The 19,856-nt window shown below is 48.5% G+C and overlaps 1 protein-coding gene across 1 annotated transcript in view; it reads right to left on the reverse strand.

The window, feature by feature from the left end:
• Positions 1–593: 593 nt before the first annotated feature.
• The window catches only part of ATP9A (ATPase phospholipid transporting 9A (putative)), a 118,323-nt gene continuing 99,060 nt past the window's right edge, over positions 594–19,856 (reverse strand). The window contains exons 20-28 of the mRNA XM_003787704.3: positions 19,004–19,093; positions 18,736–18,880; positions 17,581–17,645; positions 14,561–14,716; positions 10,910–10,974; positions 8,861–8,969; positions 8,242–8,299; positions 5,182–5,385; positions 594–2,137 (exon numbers count right to left, since the gene is read on the reverse strand). Of these exons, the coding sequence (XP_003787752.1) occupies positions 2,001–2,137; positions 5,182–5,385; positions 8,242–8,299; positions 8,861–8,969; positions 10,910–10,974; positions 14,561–14,716; positions 17,581–17,645; positions 18,736–18,880; positions 19,004–19,093 (1,029 nt within the window). The 3' untranslated portion in view covers positions 594–2,000. The remainder of the gene's footprint in view (positions 2,138–5,181; positions 5,386–8,241; positions 8,300–8,860; positions 8,970–10,909; positions 10,975–14,560; positions 14,717–17,580; positions 17,646–18,735; positions 18,881–19,003; positions 19,094–19,856) is intronic.

Genomic DNA, 19,856 nt, shown 5'->3' on the forward strand with positions numbered 1-19,856 from the left:
AGGCTCAAAAGCCTTGAGCACAACTTTCTCCTCCTCTACCTTTGAAACCACATAAAATCACTGGCTGAAAAAGTGAGGCTTGCTTGACCTTTCTCAAGTTTTTAGACAAAGATCCTATTCCTAAAAACAATCACTTATTCAATGCAATATTTCTTTTTTTTTTTTTTGAGACAGAGCCTCAAGCTGTCCCCCTGGGCAGAGTGCCGTGGCATTACAGCTCATAGCAACCTCCAACTCCTGGGCTCAAGCGAGTCTCCTGCCTCCGCTCAATGCAATATTTCTGTAAACCTTTTCTCTCGGGCAGAAATGGCTGCCAAAGTGCAGAATTCCTGCAAATGTGCAGGATCTTAAGATAAAATAGAAGTAGTGTCCACAGCCAATCTGTCAGTGCCTACAACTTGACTTGTCATTTTGGAAAGTTTTAAATGGGCAACACAAAATACAAGAGCATCTCAAGAGTGCTTCAAGGGCAAGGGACTGTCAGATTCTTGTGTCCCCAACCCTCCCAAAGCAGGTTTTTCCAAGGGTAGGTGGTAGGCATCAGCAACCAGGCTGTATATGCATCTCTGAAGCACACAAGTAGTGTCACACCAGAAGTTTGAAGGGTATGTATTCAAAACAGAATTAATCATACATCCAAGATATCAGCACACTCCGCTCTTGACCATCTACCAACTTAACCCTTATGGCATGCACGTGTGGCTTCTACAAGAAGGGACTTAAGAACCCAAGAATGCCTTGCTTTGCCATGTCCAAAGCTTGGAAATGCCCACCCATCTTCCTCTGAAGCAAGAAGCCACGCTCTGTTGGAAACCCACACGCATGTAGTCCATCCTGGTAGGAGAGGAATCCTTACTACTGGCTGCCTTTCAGCAAGTTCCTCTTGAAATCTGCAGGCAGTGGAACAGATCCCAGATCCCAGAGCTGCAGTCCGAGCCTCCTCCCACTGGGGCGCCTTGCTCTGAAGGCGGCTACCGATGAATGGGAGCGTGACAAGATGGCCCTGCCTTTGTCAGTTCATCCTCAATAATTCCTCCTAACAGGAAACAGATTTCTGTGGATGAGAGAAGAGCCCCCGTTCCCTGACCTTTCCGCTTTGGAGCCGGAGGATCTGAGTCACATCTGCCATGTTGTCTAAAGAATTAGTTGAGTCTCTTATCACGCTGTCGACACATTTAAGGGCTGCTCAGCCGCACATTCCCTGCTAAAACAACGCTGCTGAAAATGTCCGAGGGTGTCCTCAGAGAGTCACTGACTTTGTAAATTGTTGCCAGGTCCTGATAAAGCGGGATCACACTTCTGAAATTCTTTTACGAGGTGGCAGGTGAAGTTAACTCAAGTCCTACAGCTGTTGAATCAGATCAAGGAAAACGGGCTGGATTTATGGCTCTCTCTCTCTCTCTCCTAATTTACTTGTTAACATCCCAGCCAGCCGGTGTAACATGGGTAAGCAGAGCAGGGCTGCCCAGAGAAGCTATTTCCAAACAGAGATTACTGTTTAGATAATTTTTCACCAAATGTCACCTTCTTCTCCTCCCACACCTATGCTAAGCACTTTTGTCTTTTCCTGACATCCCTTTTTAAGAGCGAGAAAAAATTAAAGAGTACACACACATTAGGACTGTTAACAAAAAGAAAAAAAAAAACAAGCCTTCTACCACCTTCAATAGACAAAAACTTTTATCACACAAGGACAGAATTCAAGTCATAAGGAAGCTCGCACAGGGACCCACACCCATCTCCCAGCCGAGCCGCCAGTTTTAATGTATTCACATTTGCTCACATATGAACGACCAGGGGTTCAAACAGGCCCAAGCGGGCACCTCTCAGGAACCTCCTTCCTGTCCGTTCAGCGTGAGGGCTCCATTTCCGTGCACGGCTCATCCCATCAGAACTGCACGTGTCAGCGATCCCTGCAGAATCCACAGGTGGCAGGTAATGCAGATGGAACGTGAACTCCCTCGGCACAGAGACCAGGGTCCCCTCTGCCAGCGTACAGCCTACGACGTGAGCTTCGAGTAGCTGGGTGGGGAGAACCGTCTGCGCAGGTACTTGAGGACGTAGAGGGGCAGGCAGCTGACCAGCGTGATGACCGAGACTTTCCACAAGAATGACAAGGTGGCAATGAAGTACACATCTGCGAGCAAACGGGAGGACAGCGGTGAGCAGGCAGGAGGGAATGTTCTAGAAGGCACGTGTGATCTTCAAACAGGTACCACAGCTACTGAAGGGAAAGTCGTCTCACATCACAACCCCCTGGCTTCCCAGCACTGGCCAGAAGCCCTCCCTCCATCGACCTGGAAGGGGAGGGACCTGCTTAGTGCACAGGGGATGCTGCAGGCTGTTCTCAGCTTTCTCTTCCGCAGCTTCCTGATACTCTGTGCGATGCTATTTTCAAACACTGGGAAAAGAAAGCTAGCGTGGAGAGAACAGCCTCAAGGTACTTTTGATTTGAAGTCTGACAGCTGGAGACTTTTTCTAAGCCCCCAACACCAGAGAGAGAAAGTGACATTCAAATGCACATTTCTTCTTCCAGCAACTTCTTCCCTTTGCCCCAGTGAATCAGGGAAAGCCACGGGATGGATCTGAGCCCAGGGGGATGGGGAGCCGGGGGCTGCACAGTGGACTGAGACGCCCCCTGTTACACACAGGATTAACCTCGGGGACTCTGACCAAAGGACAGGGTGCTCTCTTTTCCCTAAGGAGTGAGGAGGTCTTTGTAGGATAGGAGTGACAGCTTGTGGTTTTCAACACAGCGAAGCCAGGATGCAAAATGCAGCTGCTATCAGCAAAGCACCTACTAAGTGCCAGGCCCAGGGCTCAATCCGCTGGGCGGTTTTCCTGTGTGCCCTGCACTCAGCCCTGTGGTTGGTCCAAGTCCAAGGGAAACCACATTTCCTGAGGGCAGGGACCATGTCTCTGTGACCCCCTGCGATCCAAGCCCTTGAGCACACAGTAGGTACTCATAAAACCTTTTCTGAGAGGCTGGGGACAAGTAGGACACTGTTCTAAAACCTTACTTTTCATAGGGATATTCTTTTACCTTCACTAAAACCTTCTTGAGGAGATTTTAAGGCTGATACCGAGTCATCATCAATGATGCTGCCCTAGTAAGGTGGAGTTTCTTAGCCTTTCTCTCATTACTCATCCCTACGGAGCCTTTTAGGCTATTCCCCCCCCCCCCCAATCGATCATCTCTATGAGATGTCAATGCCACAGGTATACTGTACATATGTTTATAAAATTGTACCTACATCTGTACTTTATACATACAGGGAATAACATCTGTTCACATCTGCTCCGTTGGTGGTGGGGGCCAAAGGACCCCCAGTGAGAATGCCTGTAGCAAAGGCGCCCTGGCCCCTGCTGGCCTCCAGGGGGCGTGGGTGTGAGCCTAGAACTGAAAACTTCCCCCCTCCCCAGAGGGGGGTCGTCTATCAGCCTTGTGAAGGGAGATAGACATCTTGGCTGGGAAGGAGCCTCAGAGCTGCCTCCCCACTGATAAAGGAGAAAACTCACCCCAGGGTTGTTTTTTGTTGGAGTAACGCAGACAGAAATTTAATGCTCCTATTGAAGAGGAAAGATGTGTATGAGGCATTACAAAAATAAAGAAGGCTATCTGCTGCCTCCTAGCTGGGCTTTCAAGCCCATGACCCCTGGCCTGGAAGTTTCGGAGCTCAGACAGGCTTGAATCTGCCCTGTGCCTGGGAAAACCAAGATTAGAGTCTCATGAGACTATCCCCAGCAAAACACAGAAAATGCCGGGTCATCTGGACTGTGCCCACGTTGAAAGTTTATGACGCTGAGCTGGAAAGAGGTTTCTGGATGGGAACTGGACCCACGTCAGCAGCAGAGTGGTTCCAGCATAGCATGGAGATGCTTTCCGTGGCCCCACGGGGACTCTCAGCTCACAACTGCTCAGTAAGCACTGGCTGAACTGGACTGACTTGGGAATACTATAAAGCATGTGAGAGGTTGGCGTGGAGGGTGAAGGACCCAGGCTTGTCCATCCGGAGACAGTGGTTGATGAGGGACAGCTGAGAGTGCCTGAAGTCACTACTGTGCTCAGAAAATCGGCCCCCACCCTCCCTTCCCAGTGGGACCTACACATTCCCATTTGTAAGCTTCTATGACATTTTTTTGTTTGGGGTCCTCCTGGGTCTCCACCAGCTGACCTTGTTTCCATCTCTTTGTGGCTTTGCTCACACCTGGCACTCCTGAGCTTACAAACTCATCTGTGTGTCGGCTATATGCGGGAAACTCCAAGGAGAGCCCACCCCCCCGTCTGCCACTGTCACCCTGGCACAGGGCAGGTGCCCCTACATGTACATGGCATGAGCAGTGCCACTGCTGACGGCACTTGTCATTGTGTGGCTTGGTGGGACAGGGCAGCAGATTTCACTCTGAGAGCCATGGAGTCCCCTGGAGAGAACAAAGCAGAGAGGGGGCAGGAGGAGGGCAAGGTCCCGGAGCTCCCACCTCCACACTGCCGCCTCTCCCTGCAAACCCACTCCTATCAGTTTCACGGACTGGACTTCGGACTAAGAGTTCATGGGAAAGGGGGTTTTGACGCAAAAAAAAAAAAAAAAAAAAAACTTTGAAAAGTCATCAGCTAAAAAGGCTATTGCTGTCTCCTCCTATTCCCCAGGGTGCTGGACTGTCATTTACTCAAGTGAGACCAGGGCTCCATTCCCTACAGCTCTTCAGGCCCCAGCACAGTGGGCCCAACCCTGATCCTGCCACTGAATTAAACAGATTTCCTTCTTAGCTCTGTGTGCCTTTAAAAAAGAAAACCACGCATACACTTCACTGCACACTGAAGTCACTACTGTGCAGCCTCACTCCTCAATCACGCGCGCTGGTTTGCCTCGGCCTCATGTCCTGGGTAAGAAAATGCAGGCAGCAGAGTGAGAAGAACGATGGGAAGAGCCCAGCTTCCCTCCATGGGGTGGCGAGACCTCAGGGCCCCATGAATCTGGTGCAGGGATGTCCAACTACAGCCTTTGGCTGGCTTTGAATACTTACCCAACACTTGTTTTGGTCCACACATTAAATACACAAATACTAATGAAAGCTGATGAACAAAAAAAAAAGGCCCATGCATAATTTTCAAAACGTCCAATAAATGAATGCCAGCTGTGGGCCCACTGTCGGACACCAACGCATGCTCAGGACTCTCACCGATGAATTCGTGGAGGAACACCAGGGAGGCGACGTAGCAGGCCAAGCTGAGCAGCTCAGCCACCGTCATGAGCCAGTGCCAGGTCTGGATGGTCAGCGCCACCATCAGCAGCTCAGTGAGGATAAGCGACGTGAAGGAGATGGCCACGATGTGCACGAACTCCGACTCGAACAGCAGCAGTGCTCCATACATGATGGTGCTCCCTGGGAAGGCCAGAGCAGAGAGTCTTCCTGAGACCTCCCCGCCAGGGGCCCACTCTGCCCGCTCACACTCGGCTCCTTTTGTTAATTTTTTTTTCAGCAGGAAGGTATCGTTTCATATGGGTAGTTAATGACAGGGGCTCTCTGGAGGCTTCGAACCTATGGTTTTCCTAGTGTCCTGTTTGACCTTAGAGAATAAATAATCTAGTAACTGTAGAGAGACAAAGGAGGAGAAAAACAAGATGGAGGGAGAGGTGGAAAGAGCGTGTCGAAGAAGGAAAAGGCAGTTTGTTTATTTTTTATTTATTTATTGTTTTGTGCAACTTTTGGCCGGGGCTGGGTTTGCACCACCTCCGACACATGGAGCTGGTGCCCTACTCCTTTGAGCCACAGGCGCCGCCCCAGAAATTTATTTTTAAATTTTATTTATTTATTTATTTGAGACTCTATTACTCTGGGTCCCTAAAGTACTGTGGCATCATGACAGCTCACAGCAACCTTAGTCTCCTGGGTTCAAGTGATCCTCCTGCCTCAGCCTCCCCAGTAGCTGGGACTACAGGTGCCCCTCTGTAACACCTGGGTAATTTTTCTATTTTTAGTAGAGACAGGGTCTTGCTTTTGCTCAGGCTGGTCTTTAAACTCGTGAGCTCAAGCAATCCACCCACCTCGCCTCCCAGAGTGGGAAATAAAAATTAAATACCATATTTTGCCATGTATAATGAAAACTTTTTGGCCTACATTTTTGAGGGGAAAATAAGGGTGGACATCATATATGGGTGGTATTATTTGTTGCCCAGTACATAAAATTCCTGGTACCTTGTATCTGCTCTTGTGTTTAAGAATTACTTGCTACATAAAATTTCTTGTACATAAAATTTCTTTAAATTCATTTAAAAATAAACTCTAAGGGTGGCACCTGTGGCTCAGTGAGGAGGGCGCCAGCCCCATATACCAAGGGTGGTAGGTTCAAACCCAGCCCTGGCCAAACTGCAACAAAAATATAGCCAGGCGTTGTGGCGGGTGCCTGTAGTCCCAGCTACTTGGGAGGCTGAAGCAAGACATGGAGCCAGCTAAGCCCAAAAGCTGGAGGTTGCTATGAGCTGTGACACCACAGCACTCTACCAAGGGCGACAGAGAGAGACTCTGTCTCTAAAAATTAAAATAAATAAATGAATGCTAAAATTTATTAATAATGCCAAAAGCACCTAAATATAAACTAATAAAAATTTGAATTAAGAAATTTAAATGAAAGATTTTTTTTTTTTCCTGAAAGTCTGGGCCCAATACCTGGCTGCACATTCTGCACGGGAGCACATTCCACACAGCCAAACACAGTTTCTTACTTAAAATGACAGAGGCAGCCAGTCGCAAAAGGGCAAATGCCTAACGACTCCACCTACAGGAGACATCTAAAGAAGTTGAGTCCCGGGAGACAGGGGGCAGAGTGGGGAGTTGAGGGGGAGGGGAAAGTGGAGCCGTTGTTTCCTGGGTGTGGAATTTCCATTATGTAAGATAAAAACTCTCTGGAGATCAGTCTCATGACAATGCAAATATAACAAACATCACTGAACCAGACACTGATCAGTGGGCAAAATGGTCTGTTTTAGGATAGGGGTTTTCACATCCCCTCCCCAATACACAAAGGATAGGGGAGAGTGAGAGAGAAGCCTGGAGAACTCAACTTATTCTGTCTCTTGTTGATGGAAATGTCAGCAGCGTGAGCACATGACTCAGAGGAGGCACCAGAAAACTAAACATGAAATCCTCAGAGCGACTCCTTTTTATGAATGGGGCTGAGGTTGGAGGAGTGGACGGAAGACCCCCTGCTGATTATAATAAATGTTCATGCAGGATGTGCTTGTGTTAACCAGTGTGATATACTTCTTAAAAACACCAAAATAAAAATTTTAATGGTGGGAGGCACCTGTGGCTCAGTGGGTAGGGTGCCAGCCCCATATACCGAGGGTAGCAGGTTCAAACCTGGCCCTGGCCAAGCTGCAATAAACTAATAGCCAGGTGTTGCAGTGGGTACCTGTAGTCCCAGCTACTCGGGAGACTGAGGCAAGTGAATCGCCTAAGCCCAGGAGATGGAACTTGCTGTGAGCTGTGACGCCACAGCACTCTGCCGAGGGCGAGGGCAACAAAGTGAGACTCTGTCTCTTAAAAAACAAATTGAATGGCAGCTTAACCCTCTGTCACCATATTCACTTATCTCTAAACTTTTTGATGGCATCGCCCATCAGTAAAAAACATCTGGAATAAACTCTAAATATAGATGATGATTTGTAAATTACACACGTACTTGTCCACATAGAGATAAGAGGATCACTGTACAAATATATTACGCGCATTATGAGTCATGTAGAAAATGGGAATTCTAAAATAAGTGGGGAAAATACAAACAGAAGCTTTGCTATTTTCTTCTGATACTCCAATAGGTCATTTGACAAGCCCCTGCAGTTTGTGGGACCCTCTCTGGAGGCCAATGTAACCGTGTTAAGTTTTTCAACAAACTTCAACTTGACCTCACTCTGAGAAACAATATCAGAATACCCCAGAAAGTAAACATCTACCGTTACAAGGACGGAACAGCTCGGCAGGCTGTGATTAGTACTACTTTTATTTTTCTCTGATTTTACTACGTCATTAAACAGCTCTGCACACTTCTGACTTCCCCTGTGCTAAATATCTGGGTCCTTATATCACACTGAGCAGGTGTCCCCTGGGGTACAACGGTCATGCCGCTCACTGCTGTCTGAGGTTCCAGCTTCTTCTCTTCATGCACTACACACAGAAAAGGGATTCGCTTGGGTCAACACCAGAACACACAACAAACAGGTGGCCCCCCCCCGTCCTTACCTTGATAGATGCTAATCAAAACCCATATCAAGAATGTCTTGTAGGACAACGGTCGTCCCTAAATGAGAGACAGAGAAAGGTCAGCACAGGCTCCTCCAGGTGGCTGGGTCAGTGTGCCACCAGCCTTCACCGCTATCTTCCCACTAACTATCTGCCTTCGTCAAAACAATGGCTTGAATACACACATCTGAATACATTAGAAAAATTACATTTTTTAGCAAAGTGAACTGACTTTAGATAGGAATAAGCCTTCAGTAGGAACCCCTTGAAGATAAACGGAGCGATACATGTGCACACACTCACACTCTCTACACACGCTTGTTTTAAAATGAACAGAAGAACATTTCCAGGAGCAAACCCAAGTTGCAGTCATGGCTGGTTTGCTTTCAGTTTACACATTACGGTACGGTGATTCTCTACAACAGGGCACAGGTTACTGTCTCAAGGAAAAACAGAAACTGCCATGCGTTCCCCCCAAAAGGAAGAAAGCCTCTGGTTCAAGTGCGTTCAGATCAGAGAGAATCTGTGTGAAATAAACTAAATGGAAAAAAGTAGGGAGGGAGGAAAGGAAGAGAGGAGGAGGAAAAGAACAGGGAAGGGAGGAAGGAGGGAAACGGACCTTAAGGAGATCCTTGTAGAGCTCAGGATACAGCATGGCCACTTCCGACTTCACATCTTTGTCCAGGACCAGGGAAAATACAGGAAACATGGTATAAATCGTGGAGTACCTAGGAGAGAAAATCGCCCGGGTGAGACCCAGCCCAGGGGATGAGAGCAGTGTGCCGTGCCAGTCTCTGAAGCCTGAGGCCATTCATTCCTCCAGTAATGATTGATTGTGTGTCTACTATGTGCCAGGACTGGCTCTACGCACCAGAGACTGACCATGAGAAAAGGATGGACTGTCTGCCCTTGAGAGCTTTAGTTCTGAGCCAATAAATAAATAAGTAAACTCTATTCGTGTTAGAGGTAAGTGCTAAGAATAAAAATATAATGGGGAAAGGGCCGGTATGATGGCTCATGCCTGTAATCCTAGCAGTCTGGGAGCCCAACGAGGGGGGATAGCCTGAGCTCAGGAGTTCAAGATCATCCTGAGCCAGAGTGAGACCCCAGCCCTAAAACAAAAATAGCCAGGCATTGTGGTGAGTGCCTGTAGTTCCAACTCCATAGGAGGCTGAAGCAGAAGGATCACTTGAGCCCAAGAATTTGAGGTTGCTGTGAGCTATGATGTCCCATCACTCTATAGAGAGTGACAAAGTGAGACTCTGCCCCCCCCAGAAATGTATTTACACACACACACACACACACGTATAGTGAGGAAGAAAGAGTAAGATGTGTCGGCATGTACACGCACACACACACATGTATGGGGGAGGGGATGGTGGTACAATTTTAGAGAAAGTGGCCAAAGAGTAAGATATATTTTTCTTTTTAAAGATAGGGTCTTGCTATGCTGCCCAGGCTGGAGTACAGTGAGTATTCTTGGGTGTGCTCACAACTCACAAGAGTCTTAAACTCCTGGGCTTAAGCGATCCTCCTGCCCCAGCCTCCTGAACAGCTGGGACTACAGGTGTGTGCCACCACACCAGGCTGTGATAGGACATTTGAGTAAACACCACAAGAGGTGAGGGGCAGCTGTGCCAGTCCTGGGAGGAAGAGCCCTCTAAGCAGAGCAGCAGCCCTGAAGTCGGCGTGTGGCTGTCACGTCTGAGCACAGTATAGAGGCCAGCATGGCTGCAGCGGAGGGTGAGAGGACGAAATGAGGACCCACAAGGACATCCCATGCAAAGGGGCACGCAGCCCAGCTCAGGGAACCCGACTATCTGGCACATTATTTTACTCTTCTAGGACCTAATAAAGGATAGTCCACCTTCCCAGTTATAAGCAGGGAGAATTCCGGAGCCTGCTCTCAGGAGGAACTAACTGGCCAAACGCAGGAGATAGAAAGTGCACGCTGTAGACTCTCCCAAGCCCAGCCAGGCAACTCCCGTCTCCTCCCAACCCAGTGGGGGCCCAGCCCTGTGCATGTGCACCTGGGGGGGCTGGTAACTAGACTCCACCTGCCGGGGAATTCAGAGACTGAGCACTTTCTATGAAGCAGACCAAGGGAACCGTGTGAAGTTCCAAGTCGGGAACAGGAACATCATGTGAACAGTGAACATCCGGCTGGAACATGGAGACAGGACTCTACCGGGCTCAGTCCCCGCTGGGAGGGCATTTTTCAGATTCCCCTTCCCTTTTCCTCCAGTCCATGGACCTCCTGCCTTGTTCTCCTCCATCAGCTGCTAACTTCACACCCTCCGGAGTGAGGGCTTTTTCATTACTAAGTACAAACAGCAAAGTGCTGTGGACCACAAGCCCTTCCTACTCTTACTTCTTCACTCTGGTTAAGGGCTTAACAGCCCCAAACCTTATTAACTCAAGGAGGTTCGAAAGCTGGGCCTGCCTTTACCAAGCCTGGAAGTCCAAGAGGACTTGGGGACCCAGGAGCCTCTAGACCAATGGTTTTCAACCTTCCTAATGCTGTGAACCTTTGATACAGTTAAAAGGGGTCATGACCCACAGGTTGAGAACCACTGCTCTAGACCATGCTTCTTCTCTTTTCTGTGCCATTTTAAGGGGGTTTCATTAAAAAAAAAAAAGAATCAATCCCTTGCCTGGATTTCCTTACCCAATGATGAGGAATCCTTGATAGAGAGGGACGGAGGCAAAGTAAAACACAGAGGAAAAGACAGCCTGTGCCAAGGAAAAAGAGAATGTCACCAAAACCATAACAAAAACTCTGATATGTTTATAAAATAAAAATAACATGTGACACAGACACAGCACGTACCACATGCCAGCACTGCTGTGAGCTCTTCAGATGTATTACCCCATTTAATTCCCACCATGACCCAAGGAACTATTATCATTATGCCCATTATTCAGATGAGGAAAGTGAGGCTCAGAGAGGTTAAGTGCCTTGCCCAAGACTACACAGTACAAGCAACAAAGCCAGGAGTGACCTAAGTCATCAAGCTCCAAAATCTGCTCTCAGCCCCTTTGTGAACATTTATGAAGTTCCACGTGCTGGACCCAGGAAGGCTTTGCACAAAGTGCCGAGAAGCTCCAGAACAACCCACAGGTTCAAGTCCTACTGTTACCCACATTTTAGAGGAGAGATTGAGCAGGTCAGTAGTCCTACAGGACTCAAGCCCGGCTCTGCCTCTCCAAAGCCCACGTTCCCCAAGGGTTCGAGTCCCTGCCCATCCGCAGGGACATGCTGCCAACAAGGTGGCACAGGCACAGAAACCAGTACGGAAAAAGGGCCTCCGAGGTCTCCAGGCCCGCTCCCAGGGAGGCTGGGGCGGTGGAGCAGGCTTCTCCTCTTACATTACACGTGTCAGTATTTTTAGAAATTTGTAAAAGGGAACATGACAGATGACTTTTGCAATTAGACAAAAGCAAGGGAGGTATTTACAAACCCTCACAGAAATGTCTGCTTCCTCATTTGGACGATATGAGCTCCTGGCAGTGAAGAACGGCTGGGGAGAGGGAATCACACCCAGCGCGCTCTGTCAGCTCCCTCTCCGGACATCTGCAGGCCGACAGAAGGAGAGCGGCCTCCCCGCTCATTTCTGTCAGTGTAAAACCCAAGGAAGGCCAGGAACAGTGCTGCCTAAAGGCTTTTTTCAAAAACAACACACTGAGAGGAGGCTGGGCCACCCTCGTAATTAGAAACAGCGTCTCACCAGAGCCGACTCCGTGAAGCACATGTGCTCGCTTGGCACAGCGCTCAGAACACAGGTGTCACTGAGCACCACAGCCACGGGGAGCCCCGGGCTTGCCCAGGTCCTGACTTCAGAATCAGGACCAGAGAAGGCACCTTTCAAATGACTTCTCACCCAGGCAGAACCACTGCACAGGAAGGATGGGTGTAATACATCAAGAATCTAGTTTTGATTCTACCGTGCTGACCATAAAGCCCGCATTCTGACAAAAGCATTTTTGAAGGGGGAAAAAAAAACCCACTGTGTCCATGTCTCTCAGACACCAATGTCCAGGGGAGATTTCATCTCAGACTTGCTCCCATGCAGCCACTTTCAGCACAGTGGACAGGGGGGGAAAGGCAATTTTCTATAGCACAAAGAATGACGCCCCATCCTGGCATGCCTTTTCTGCATCGAGGCAAATGCTACCACGCTGTCATCGCAGAAGTCAGCTCATCCCGGTCAGCTTTCGTGTATCTGCCCAGGGACGGGTTGATTAATCTCCCCAGTGATTAAAACCACGGCATTATCCAGTTCGACTGATGAGCTAATGTAAATTAAAAATACAGATGTGGGCTCGGCGCCTATAGCTCAACCGGCTAAGGCGCCAGCCACGTACACCTAAGGTGGCGGGTTCGAATCCCCAGCCCGGACCCGCCAAACAACAATGACGGCTGCAACCAAAAAAAAAAAATAGCCGGGTGTTGTGGCGGGCGCCTGTGGTCCCAACTACTAGGGAGGCGGAGGCAGGAGACTCGCTTGAGCCCAGGAGTTGGAGGTTGCTGTGAGCTGTAATGCCACGGCACTCTACCCAGGGGGACAGCTTGAGGCTCTGTCTCAAAAAAAAAAAAAAAAAAAAAAAAAATACAGATGTGGTCTGATGAACTATAATAGCTGTTTAGGTTTAGAGCGTTTTGATGAAAATCACTTTAAGGCTCCTCCACTCACAAAAGGAATACATATTCAAAACATAAAATCGCCCCCCCTAAAAACCTGGGGGAGGCCACTGAAGGTGAATTCTTATGCATGTAAAGCAGCACCCAGCTGACACAGTCTGTCTAGCATATGATTAAACACCTTTCTTATAAATTAATGTCACCTGATGTTTATGTATTGTCCTGTTTCCCTTCTATTAGTAACAGTGAAGGTGCCTGAGCACTGAAGCCTTAAATAGCTGTTTTTCCATGTGGCCCTGAGAGGGAGGCTCCTATCCCCACTTTACAGGTGGAAAGACTGAGGCCCACAGCAGTAAAGTGACTTGTTCAAAGTCTCACAGATACTGAGTGGTGTGGTCAGAAAGAGATGTGGGTTCCAGGATCTATGGCTTCTATGTTCTGACCACTTAACTGGGAGCATTTTCACCTCAATGCCAAAAGGAAAATCAATCAACAGATTTTCAACACTCAAAATGTTTTCTTTGCCTCCCTTTGACCTCCTTCCTGGTACACACCTAATTGCTACAGCCTGATGGCAGATTTTGAAGGCGTTAGTGGGAGAGAAGGTGGGAAGATAAATACTCTAGAATCCTTTTGTGTAAAAGCAAGACGTTACCCCTCAAGGGTATTCACAACTATTAAAACTAAGCTCAATTCCCTGCCAGGCTCTGCTGGGACACAGGACCATGATGCCCAGACAGTTTCTGTTCCATGTGTCACACTGACACCCTGCAAGCAGAGGTGCCCCAGTCCCTTCATCTTGTATAAAGGAGGAGACTTTGATTGTAAGCACTGGTTTGGGGCCCACCTCCCTGAGCAGATTAGGACACTGCAAAAATTCCTCACCCTCCTGCAGCCTCAGCCTCAGCCTCCCCATCTGGAAAATGGGCTCAGGGTATTTTAAGCACTTAGCCCGATGCCCAGAATACAGACATGCAGCATTTAACTGTGTTATGTTTCACTCTGGCAAACCAGTAACAACAATCACCCCTAATCATAATAACTTGTCATTTACACTCCGCTTGCCCCAGACCAAGCACTGAACAAGCACCGAACAAGCACCATTGTTAAAGCTCACACCCACGCCACAGGGCAACAGTGGCCAGCACCACCTAACAGAGGAGGAATCTAGAGCACCAGGAGATTTAGGGAGTTGCCTACAGTCAGCAGCTGGACTGTTTTCCCAGGTAAGGGGCTATAAACTACACTCTAAAGCATAGTCCAATTCCCTGGGTTCAGCCATGAGAACGTGGCCATACATACCTGAGCAAAGGGGCCAGCTGCCCATCCCCCTGTAGGCCTGTGTACCCATGCAGAAGGCCCAGCTGCCTACCCCCATGTAGGTGCGTGCACCCATGCAGAGGCCAGCTGCTCACCCCCCTGTAGGCATGCGCACCCATGCAGGGGGCCCAGCTGCCCACCCCCCTGTAAGCAGTGCATCCATAGAGAGGCCAGCTGCCCACCCCCCTGTAAACAGTGCATCAATAGAGAGGCCAGCTGCCCACCCCCCTAAAACAGTGCACCCATGCAGAGGCCAGCTGCTCACCCCCCTGTAGGCATGTATACCCATGCAGAGGCCAGCTGCCCACCCCCCTGTAGGCATGTGCACCCATGCAGGGGGTCCAGCTGCCCACCCACCTGCATGGTGCTGATGCAGAGGCTCCTGTGAATCACGAACTGGCTGAGGGCGGCTGACCGCTTGTAGCTGTTCCGGCCGTGCACCATGAGCAGCCGGCCAAGATGCTTAAATTGGGTGATGGAGAAGTCTGCAGCCAGGGAAGCCTGTTTTCCTTCCTAAAACCCAATGAAACTGGGCACAGTCAGGGGCCCGAGAGGTCAAGACAAACACATTTTTTTTAATTGAAAAAGCAAGACATTGTAAGGAGATCTTTGAAGAACTTCAAAAAAAGAGATTCTTTGGTTTCAAGCTATACTCAGTTGGTGGCCCAAGTCTAAATCCGATTTTAAAAGAGGAATTTACTTCAATAAAAAAACATTCTGGACCACAGATAGCTATAATTGGGAGGTCAAGTGGATCAAATATTAAGCCTTTGGGGCTCGGCACATCCCACAAATGGCAAAAGAAATAAAAAAGAGGTGTTTTTATAACATTCAGTTTCCTTACGAGGTGAACATGAGGCAAAAAACCTGATGTGACTAAGGACATCACAGGGGCTGCTGCTGAGCACACAGCTCTGCACATTTCCAGAAGCACAAATAACAGACAGCGCACAAGGCCATTGTCAGTCTGCAACAGCCTGATGTTCCAGACTCCAGATGGATGCAGCACTCACACCAAAGCCAGAATCTGAACCAAATCAACCCAGCCAACAGGCATCGCAGGACATCCTACAACTGTCCTGAATCCTCTAAAAATCATTGTTGGCTCGCATCTGTAATCCTAGCACTCTAGGAGGCCAAGGTAGGTGGATTGCCCTGAGCTCAGGAGTTCGAGACCAGCCTGAGCCAGAGTGAGGACTCTCACTCCCCATCTTTACCAAAAAAATAAAAAGCCAGGCATTGTGGCGGGCACCTGTAGTCCCAACTACTGGGGAGGCTGAGGCAAGAGAATGGCTTGAGCCCAAGAGTTGGAGGTTGCTGTGAGCTAAGATGCCACAGCCCTCTACCAAGGGCCACAAAGTGAAACTCTGTCTCAATAAAATAAGTAAAACTTAAAAAACCCTCCAAACTAAAACAACTGAATACAACATTCAAAATAATAAATAAGTAAATAAAAATATCATTGTTAGTCAGGTGAGGTGGCTCATGCCTATAATCCCAACTCTCTGGGAGGCTGAGGCAGGTGGATCTTTTGAGCTGAGGAATTCAAGACCAGTTTGAGCAAGAGACCCCTTTTCTACTAAATATAGAGAAACTAGCCAGGCATGGTGGCAGGCACCTGTAGTCCTAGCTACTTGGGAGGCTGAGGGAAGAGCTGGAATTGCTAAGAGCTATGATGACACCATGGCACGCTGTCCAGGGCAACAGGGTGAGACTCAGTTTCAAAACACAAAACAAAATTACACACGAAAATAATATATAGACATGTGTAATCATGTGTGTATACGTATATATGACAAACACACATACTTGCAATGGATAACTTGTACATAGAAAAAGAATTGGCGGGCTCAGCGCCTGTGGCTCAAGTGGTTAAGGCGCCAGCCACATACGCCTAAGGTGGCGGGTTTGAATCCAGCCTGGGACCGCCAAACAACAATGATGGCTGCAACCAAAAAAATAGCCAGGCATTGTGGCAGACGCCTATGGTCCCAGCTACTTGGGAGGCGGAGGCAGGAGACTTGCTTGAGCCCAGGAGTTGGAGGTTGTTATGAGCTATGATGCCACAGCACTGTACCCAGGGGGATAGCTTGATGCTCTGTCTCAAAAAAAAAAAAAAAAAGAAAAGAAAAAGAACTGGCAGAATAACCAAAATCCCTAGCGTGATGCAACTATCTAAAAGCAAGGCTACGTTTCTTTCTAAATTGTTTTAATTTTTTTGTAGGGAGCCCTTATCACTTTATACTCCAAAAAAATAAAAGAATCAGAATATTACTTTTGAATAAAAGAGGAAATGTTTTAGTTCTATACAGGAACTGGTAAAGAATTCTATCAAACTCAAGTGTGCTTCTTTTTTTGTTTTTTTTTTTTTTGAGATGGAGTCTCAAGCTGTCACCCTGGGTAGAGTGCTGTGGCATCAGCACTCTTGGGTTTAAGCGATTCTCTAGCCTCAGCCTCCCAAGTAGCTGGGACTACAGGCGCTCACCACAACGCCTGGCTATTTTTTGGTAGGAGTTGTCATTGTTGTTTGGCAGGCCTGAGCTGGATTCAAACCCGCCAGCTCTGGTGTATGTGGCGCCTTAGCCACTGAGCTATAGGCGCCCAGCCTCAAGTGTGCTTCTTAAAATCGGGAAATCTATACAGATTTCCAACAAGGCATCTGACTCAAGAATCATCTAGCTCTGCAGCTTCAAATAATTGCATCAGGCTGAGAACCAGAGAGCCAGAAAGGGTAAGAAAGGGGAAAATCGGGCCTACGGGTTAGCCAAATTCACGGAGATAGGCCATGAAACGTAGAGAAGGCATTTCCTGTTCTCCCTCAGGCCCTTGGTACTCTTAGTTCACACACAGGTCTAACCAATGTGGTGACCGATCTTCCTGCCTGTAGTCACTTAGAGATCACAAATTAGAGAGGGCAGAGTAAATCAGAAGCAGCAAGCACACAATTGGTTAGAAGGGAAAGACAGAAAAATTATTACACAAAACCATTAAAAAATTATAGCTAATGAGGTCTTTTAGTGAGAGGTAAACCTGGTCCCTTTTCCTATCACCCCAAGAGACCAGCACCCAGCAGGGTAACGGACACTTTCACTGATGATGCTGGACCTCAGAAAACAATGAAGTACATTCGCAGCACCCAAGAGTACAGAAAAGTGTGTGTGTATATTTTTTTTTTCAGGTTTTGGCAAGCAAAAAAGTCAGCATTTATCTGACTATGAGAGAGTGATATGAACCTCTGACTTCCAGGGGATTGAGATACATCCTTACGTTTTATAATTCTTATCTGAAAGATCCAAAAGCATCAAAGGTATGTCTTGGAGGCAAAGAGAACACAAGAAACCCAGGTAGTGGAGCAGAGCAGAGGGGAATGTGCTCACCTTTCCTTCCACGCCGACTCCGCAGTCTGATTCCTGGATCATACTGACATCATTGCCACCGTCACCTGTGGGCCACAGACCAGAGAGAGAGGACGACCCCTGTATCTCACTCTCACCTTAAACAATAAAATATATTGGCCTTTCATGGAGGGCCTGGTGTAAGCACCTTGCCTGCACTGCTCTGTTCAGTCTCCCCGACCACTCACACCCTCAGGATCCTAGTTCACAGCACTATTTTACTGAGCATTGGAGAGACCAGGCGACTCACATGGGGTCCTGGCATTGAGCAATGGACCCCATCCACGTGGATGTCTGCAACCACCACCCTCTTTTGAGGCTGGGGTGGGTGTGACATCACCATCAGCAACAATGTGCATGGCTCACACTGAACATCTGCCCTGCACTGTAGCAAGCACTTTTGAAATGCAACTCTCTTCCATCCCTGTAAGCACCACTCGAGGAAACCACTGCTATTATTCCCATCCTACTGATGGGCAAACTGAGGCTCGGATGGGTGAAGGAAGCCACTTAGATTTGAATCCAGATCCACAGCATGTGGTCCGCATCCTTCTGGAACTCTCCCTAGCAAGGTAGAAGATGCCGTGGGATATGGTTATCTATTCTCTCTCCAAGGAGAATATTAAAAATAATAACACATCCTATAAGGGTACATGTGAATCTCTCTAAACGTAGAAGAATATAAATGTCTTTACACAATAACTAAGAAAAAGACATGAAGGCTATGTTAACCGGTTGGATGAAAGTATTTCAAATTGCATATAGAAACAGTACACTATACCCCATCAGTATTAATTTACACAGCTATGATTTAATAAAAAAAAAGGATTAAGATAACCTTTAAAAAATAAATAAATAAATAAAAATAATAACAAAAGGAGAGCCGAGGTCATCAGCACTTGAGCAAAGCAGCCTGGGGAACTGAAGGACTCTAGCAGCACAGATCATTTATACTTCTCCAAGTACCTCCTGGGCACCCGCAGCAAAGCCTGTTGTCTGGGCCAGGCAGCGCCTACCTACTGCGAGGGTCAGCTTCCCCATGTACATGCGGTGCCTACCCACCATGGTTTCTGTGAATGCCCAACACATGCTCACCTACCACACAGGTCAGCTTCCCTGTGCACACCTAGTGCCTACCTACTGCGCAGGTCAGCTTCCCTGTGCGCTCCTGGAGCAGGCGCACGATCTGGGCCTTCTGGGTGGGCGCGCAGCGGCAGCAGACCACAGCCGGGCACTGGCAGGCCAGCTCCATAAACTCGTACTCGTAGAACTTGAGGCAGACCTGGAGCAGGTGCAGGGAGAGAGGGCAGGTCAGCCAAAGTCACTGCCAGCCTGCAGCATTCCCACTGCAGCAGGAAGAGGACCAGACTCCAGCAGGGTGAGTGGTGGGGGATCCCGAGCTCACCTCTAGGGAGTCCCCAGAGATGACCAGGGCGCAGTCATGCTTCCTGCGGAAGGCGTTGAGCTCTAGGTGGGCCTCCCCGCGGTTGGTCACCTAAAAGGGAACGGGAAGATGGAGAAGGCGCAGCTCTCTGAAGGTTAGAGAACAATGAGCAATGGCTTCCTGGAGCTGGCGTGAAGGCAGCAGCCACCCCAGCCAAGGGCCCTTCCCCGCTGTCCCCCAACAGACCCCGAGCCACACGAAGCCCCGGCAGTCACAATTCTGCAGGATTTAGGAGAGCCTGTAGACCCCCCTCACCCTCCATTTCCCCCGAGACTAAAAATGACCATCTCTCGTCACATGCCAGGCATGGTGCTGGGCATTTTTCAAGGATTTTCCTCATTTATTCCTCAGGAAGGCTCCAACAGGTGCATGATGATCACAAGTCTCTTCTACACTTAAAGAAACAGAAGGCTGGTAAGGTGTGTCAGCCTGCCTGTCGTGACGGGGCCGGCTCACGGCAGAGCAGGTGCTCCCAGCCGGGCACCCCATGGGGTGACCCACTCCTGTCAAGCACCAGAGGTTAAATGGCTCAGCCTCGGTGGACCATCGAGTGTTCACCACAAATGCTCGACTCTGTTGTCGTTCAGAAACAGCTGTACACAATACTTTAAGGCAGTGTGAATGTCGACATCGAACAAACTAGGTACTTTTTATTTACAAAAACAGGGGGGACTGTCGCATGGGCCACAGTTTCCAACCCCTGAGTTCCAGGATACAAGGTCAACTCTCACTGTTGGTGTAGCTGTGGTCTACGATGTCACTGCAAACGCAGAGTTACCAAGTACTAAACCACTTACTGCTGTAGGGAAATACA

Source organism: Otolemur garnettii, unplaced genomic scaffold, assembly GCF_000181295.1.
Source record: "Otolemur garnettii isolate 467f Iridium unplaced genomic scaffold, OtoGar3 scaffold00023, whole genome shotgun sequence".
Lineage (NCBI taxonomy): Eukaryota > Metazoa > Chordata > Mammalia > Primates > Galagidae > Otolemur > Otolemur garnettii.